This window comes from Plectropomus leopardus, chromosome 24 (genome assembly GCF_026936395.1).
Source record: "Plectropomus leopardus strain MGB_pleo_1.0 chromosome 24, ASM2693639v1, whole genome shotgun sequence".
NCBI classification, from domain to species: Eukaryota; Metazoa; Chordata; class Actinopteri; order Perciformes; family Serranidae; genus Plectropomus; species Plectropomus leopardus.
The window spans coordinates 1,573,415-1,580,000 of record NC_142199.1 but is presented as its reverse complement, the minus strand read 5'-3'; the positions used below and the strand labels follow the sequence as shown (position 1 = coordinate 1,580,000).

Here is a 6,586-nt window from a genome sequence, read left to right as displayed (position 1 = left end):
TCCAGCCACCTGGTTTCACACCTGGTGGTCGGTTCTCCCAAAAAAATCTGAGAGGTCACAATCTCAATTTACTGTGTTTTTTTCCTGGAAGAAAATCTGTATTTTTTAACATCATACTGAGTGTCAAAGTCAACTGAGTTACAAAACTACAGTTGTCGTCTGCATTATATCCATGTCTGTGAAAACATGACGCTTCACACACACAGCACAGTTTACACATCAGTGTCACCAATTAAGTATCTGACCAAATGTTTCCCCCTCCGCTCCTGAGATATGAAGCTGACTAATGACCAGAAAAGTGTTCTGCAGAATATAATAATATATAACATAATAATACAGTGATGCACGATAATGATTATTTCAATCAATACCGAAAAACCTGTTGCGTTTTTTAAAAACAACGTAACTGAGAGGGTCCGAAAAGCCGCTAAATAGCGATAAAGTTGGCACGTTTGTAGTCCTCTCCTCCCGTCACCCCGGGACCTTAGATCGTCTTGTTCGTTTGTTTTTGGACGTGGAAATGTTGTTTTATTGCATAACATCCGTAACAGTGTCCCTACACTACAGTGAAAACACCAATTGACGGAAAATCCGGTCAATGGCGGGGAAAGAGTTAAAAAAAGACAAAGAAAGAAAGAATGGGTTAAACTCTGCTGCTGGCTGATGACATGTCGTGGACTGATCTATCAGCAGCAGTTTGACACGCAGCATAATGCAGTGTGTGTAGGACTGGCGGAGCGAAACCATGGCAACACGGGACAAATCAAAGCAGTTTAAGCTTATCATCGGAATTATTGGTATGACGTCATAAGTCGTATTATCGCGTGCATCCCTAAAATAACAATAATGATAATAATAATAATAATAATAATAATAATAATAAAGGGGGAGCTCATATTTATCTGCTTGTATTTATTGATGAATAAGTACGCAGTTACTCTTGGAAACCTGAATCGTCTTTACTTTTCTTCAGACGACTTTCACAAGTTTTTAAATCTTTGGATCCAGAGAAAACTGGAGCGATTTCTATCAGAAACATGAGGAAAAAGGCAATGAGCAACTGGGCAAGAGATGTCATGCTTTTTTTAAAAAGAATTACTGAACAATTTCCAACATTTTTAACACATCATTCCCTTGTTTTTTCTTTTCTTTTCTTTATTCATTTAGAATAAGAATAAGATTTTTTTTTTTTTTTACTTTATATTTCTGATTTTGGAATTGTTTCTTATTTGTTTTGTTGGGTTTTTTTGTGCTTATTTTTAGGGAACTTGCTCATTTCTGGTTCTTTTCTTTTTCTTTCTTCTGTCCCACGTTTTTGAAATACATCAAGCCCATTTTCCCAGTATTCAAAGGGTTAATATAGAAAATTGAGGATGTAATGCATCGTGATGCATGATGATGCAGCCCAAAAACATCTTCTGGCCACAGCTATTACCAGCTCAGAGGCGGTAAAAGGAAAAATTAGGAGATTGTCAATGAGAAACACATCAAAATATCGAACATATTAAAGTAAAATAGAAATGTTTTATTTTGTGTTTTAATTTAATTTTCAAAGCAAAAATGTATTAATTCTGTTCTAGCTCCAAACGTTTTCAGTTTATTTGTTCCCTAATCTGAAACTCTTCATGCTGCCATCTTGGACAGGACAGAAAAACAGATTCTTAATCTCAGTGGGAATATTTGTGATAAAATAAAATAAATGTCAAATAAAAGAAAATAAAGGTAAGATGCAAATACAAATAAAGGTCAAAGAAGGTCAAATAAAACAAAAGTGTGTGTACCTCTGCTGAGTGTTGCTCCATTCTCTCTGTAGTCCTGGATCTCTGCGTCCTTCCTCCCCAGAAGACCTCCGAGCTGCTCCACCTGCCGCTGCAGCAGCTGGCTCATCGTCAGCAGAGGGCGCACCAGCTGCACACACACCTTAAAACACATACATACACACACACACACACACACACACACACACACACACACACACAGAGAGAAATTAGCGAGAACTAAGTAAAAAGTACAAGAACATCCCCTAAAAGAAAATAAAAATTCAAAAAGAACAAGAAAATGTTCCAGAAAAAGTGGCTAAAAATTATACTGTTTCAGTAACTTAATAAATGTATGTATTCTTTAGAATTATGATATGTAGAATAATTAAAAATAACCCCTATTTTAGATCCACAATAGCTTCATCTACTGGCTTAGTAAATGTATGTGAAACGTGGAGCGTACCACAGTGACAGGGGCGGGGGTGCACTGAAACTCCCAGTGGAAGGGCAGCCCTGCCAGCTCGCTCTTCAGCTTCATCCTGATGTTTCCGTCCTCCTGCCGCGTCAGGGAGATCTGGGCCTCGCCGTCGGACCGCCTGTCACTTCCTGACAGACAGGGCTGAACCACCGCGCACAGGTGGGAGAAGAAAGCCTCGACCGGGGCGCGCAGACGTCTGTTCAGCTCCTGGATGTCGAGGGGGGGGGGGAAATGTACTCATCAAAATAAAATGAATAATTGTGAATAAATGAATCATTAAGTCGGTGTTGTGTTTGCCTGCGCTCTCTTCTGGATGGCTGCTGAGTCCATCCTCTCCTCCCACACACAGTGCACGTCTGTCAGCAGGATGTGGTATGCCGTCTCCCCGAACCAGCTCTTGGCGAGGAGGTGGCAGCCGCTGATGCTCACAGGAAGCCAGGGGCGCTGCAGGAGGATCTCAGTGGGGGCTCCTCGGGGCTCCATTCTGGCCCAGAAACAAGGTACCAAACTGCAGAGAGGAAAGCACATCAGTCCAACACATGGGCAACGAGAATATCTGGTTCAAAGAGTCCACGGTGGGAGACACGAGTCAATATTATTTGTAATATAGTATTATAAATGTTTCATGATAGCAGTTGCAAATTATTTTGTTTCTGCTCAGTATTAATAACGAACAACTACTTATATTTTTAACATCGCTATTCATAGTTAGAGTTTTAAAAAATGGGGTTTTCAGGGTAAATAAGGTGTCAGAGTGCATAAAAAAAACCCACCAAAACAGAGCTTGTTCATCCGGGCTGAGTCCCCTGTGTCCTCAAATCCTAGAGACGGCCCTGACCCACATCTACAAAAACACAGTGTAATTACCGTCTTCATTAAACCTGCTTTCTGAATCACTCACCTCCGAGGAATGCGCCCCCAAAGCCTGGCCTGAGATCTGTGAAAGCCGGTTACAGACGCCGTCCCAGCCACATAATCACCACCTTGCAGGAGGGAGACCACGGAGGCAGCTCCTGCGGGTCACCGGCTCCTCTCCTCTGACCTGTAATGGGACTGTTTTCGGGGAATAAAACGAGGTATTTCTCGTCAGCAGCCATTTGAAACACAGTGCACGTTTCAGAGGTTGACTCATGCCAATTAGGAAATCACAAAAATACCAAATCAGTAACTTTATGACAACAATATACAGCCATACAAAGCTGGACACGCATGCCTGTGGTTAGAGGGTTATCAGGAGTCTCAGAGGAGGACGGCGTCCTGACACTCACCCGTCACAAATCTCTGAAATCTGAAAGTCCCCTTGCTCTCCAGCACATGTTTTTACACATACTGGGGTTTTTTTTTTAACATTGTCTACATTGTTGGCAGCTACTGTTTAATTTAGCAACAGCACAAAAAGAGATAAATAATGTAAAAATACCTACTTTTCAAATGTGGCAGGCAGAAGCAAACATTGGAAACAACACAAAAAATAGACACAGAACTCACTCAAGCACAGGTGATGGTATTCAGATCTTTTACATAAATGAAATATTAATAACATCCTATGAAAATTAAAGTCAAGTAAAAGTAACCAGGGATGATAAAGAAAGTATTAAAAGTAACAGTATCAATGGAGAAAAGCTGTCAAAAACAAACACCCAATTAATTCAGATTTATTAAAGACCCCCCCCCAAAAAAAGCATTCAGATAAATGTAGCAAAGTAAAAGTACAAGTATTTCCCCTTGAAATGTAGATATACTCAATAAGAGATTTTGAATCCTGAGATCTGAATTAAATATCAAATTACGCCATCCAGATTCCAATTTTCAACTGAGTTATTCAAGTTAAAAGTTATTAATCTTCTCAATTTAATTTCAAATAATGTGATTCAAATTAATTTGATTAAAATTCAGTTTCAAATTATGTAATTCATATTAATTTTTTTCTATTTCAATTTCAAAATATGTAATTTAAATTCCTTTATCTAAACTTTTCTTGAAAAGAAAATACTCAAGTAACTGCAAGTACTTCCAATTTGTACTCAAGTACAGAACTTGAGTGAATATATTCCACCACTGCTTATGAGCAAATATAGATATATTATCGCTTCTGATTTTAAACATTGACAACTAAAGCATCAAAAGAAGCTAGTCTTCAATTCTGCTACCATTTCAATAACACAACAAGCAGAATTTATTGCAAAAATTCCCACTTTTTGTAGAATACAATTTTAATTGTGAATTTAAGACAAATGAAACAGGCAAGTCACACCAAACCCAATATACAAACTTCTGAATTTTAAAATAGTCCATGGTTATCAGCAAAATTAGATTTTATAATTTCAATTTTTAACTTTGACTGCATTTGTAGGAGCTACTCTTTAATTAGGCGACCATCCCAACGACACTGTGAGGAATTAATGGCAAAAACGCCCACTCTCGGCAAATCACACCAAACTTACTTAACAGAGATCTGAATTTTAAGATCCCTCGTTTTTAAGGAAACATAGATACGTTACAGCGAAGGATTTGAACTGTGGAAGCATTCATATGAGCTATTCTTCAATTCGGCACCAATCTCAAGAACACAATCATCCAAATGTATTAAAAATGTCCTCTTTCTGTTGAACATAGCCAGTTTTACGAGCGAATTCAATGAGAAAGACGCTGACAAAAATCGCACCAAACCCAATATACAAACACCTGAACTTTACAGATTCGTCGCCTGTGCGCAAACACAGATATGATATAGCTTGTAATTTTAAACTTTTTCTGCATTTGTTGGAGCTATTCTTCAATTCGGCGACCATCTCAAAAACGCAATAAGCACAAAATGTGCAGAAATGCCCATTTTCTCTTTAACATACGCAGTTTTGCGAGCGAGCTGACAAGCGAGTTCAGCAAACTAACTTCGTTTTTCTGCCTTTTGTTGAACTTAATTAAAGGCAGCTCAGTCATTGTTCTACCACAGCAGCTTTAACACACATGGAAACACGTTAACACACGAATAAAAGAAAATTAATACTTTAAAACTACTACTTACGTTTACGAGCTGCAGCTCCTCCGCCGCTTCCTGTTGATAGTTCAGGAATCCTGCGCCGATGTCAAACAACGCCGTACTTTAAAGGTTCCGCTTACATTTACGACACTGACTTTTCGTGGTTAATTTGTGTTCAGTTTAACGCGTTAAATTTAATAAATATAATATAATATAATATAATATAATATAATATAATATAATATAATATAATATAATATAATATAATATAATATAATATAATATAATATAATATAATATAATATAATATAATATAATATAATATAATATAATATAATATAATATAATATAATATAATCAGAGGATTCAGCGACAGAAAAACAGGCATCATGTTCAGAAAATGTGTTTTTTTTTCTGGCGGTTCAGTTAAATTCATTGGAATTCGTCACTGAATTTTTGGGACGTTTGGGATGATCAAGTTATATTAACTTTTATTAAGATGTGATGTTAGGTTTATAGGCATTACAGAGTGAACACATCTCCTAAGGTTGGCTTTTCTACCCTGACTCTAATGAATTATGGACATGAAAATGGTCAGATTTGAAGAACAAAAACTGTCAATCAGGTCTAAGTGTCAGACTGACCTCGCTGCGACCTTTGAAACAGTAAGAAGTGGTGTCTGTTTGCTTTGGTTGGGCAGCGTGGGAGTGGAGGGAGAATCAGTCTGATACCAGAACAGCCTTCATTTCCTGACAAAACAACACACAAGTCTTCACAAGCAGTCACTCAAGAGCACAAATGCAAACTTCAATTTCTTATTTTAGACATATATGTCAGGATTTTTAACAATTTCAAAGGAAGTCTCAAGGAGTCTCTTGTGTGTGTGATAGGCTCCAGACCCCCTGCGACCCTCAACAGGTCAAGCAGTTGCGAACAATGGACGAAGACATTAAATCTAATTTAACGAGTTAAATTAAACACGTTACATTTCTTTGTTTTTTGTTTGTTTGTCCTGTCTTTTCTAGTCTTATCTAAATTTCCATCTCCATCTATCCCCATGTATGTGTTGCCTATCAATATCCTGTTTTTGTTATTGTTTTTGCACTCACACAACAAAAAAACATTAGTACGTCTCTGAAATATTGTACATCGTATAATTTATGCCAGCAAATGTTTCTGCGACCAGAAGAACAAAAACAAGAGCAGCTCCACGGAAGTGTAATAACTGCAATAAACAGAAAGTAAATTGAGCTGCAATTAAGGTCACGCTCAAGCTATATTACTATATTACAGTAACAGCAGCGGCCTGCCTCTCCATCACAGCCGATAATCTGTCAATCATTGACAGATTCCCTACATGACGGGAAA

At 37.7% G+C, this 6,586-nt stretch overlaps 1 protein-coding gene across 2 annotated transcripts in view; it reads right to left on the bottom strand.

Annotated features, from left to right (window-relative positions):
* nhej1 (nonhomologous end-joining factor 1) overlaps positions 1–5,365 on the bottom strand; it is a 21,894-nt gene extending 16,529 nt beyond the window's left edge. Inside the window, exons 1-5 of one of the 2 annotated variants that reach the window (XM_088074203.1) lie at positions 5,264–5,365; positions 3,140–3,291; positions 2,536–2,746; positions 2,224–2,445; positions 1,782–1,920 (exon numbers count right to left, since the gene is read on the bottom strand). In XM_088074203.1, coding sequence (XP_087930329.1) covers positions 1,782–1,920; positions 2,224–2,445; positions 2,536–2,721 — 547 coding nt within the window. In that variant the 5' untranslated portion in view covers positions 2,722–2,746; positions 3,140–3,291; positions 5,264–5,365. The other variant, XM_088074204.1, reaches the window with a different exon arrangement.
* Between the last annotated feature and the right edge of the window lie 1,221 nt (positions 5,366–6,586).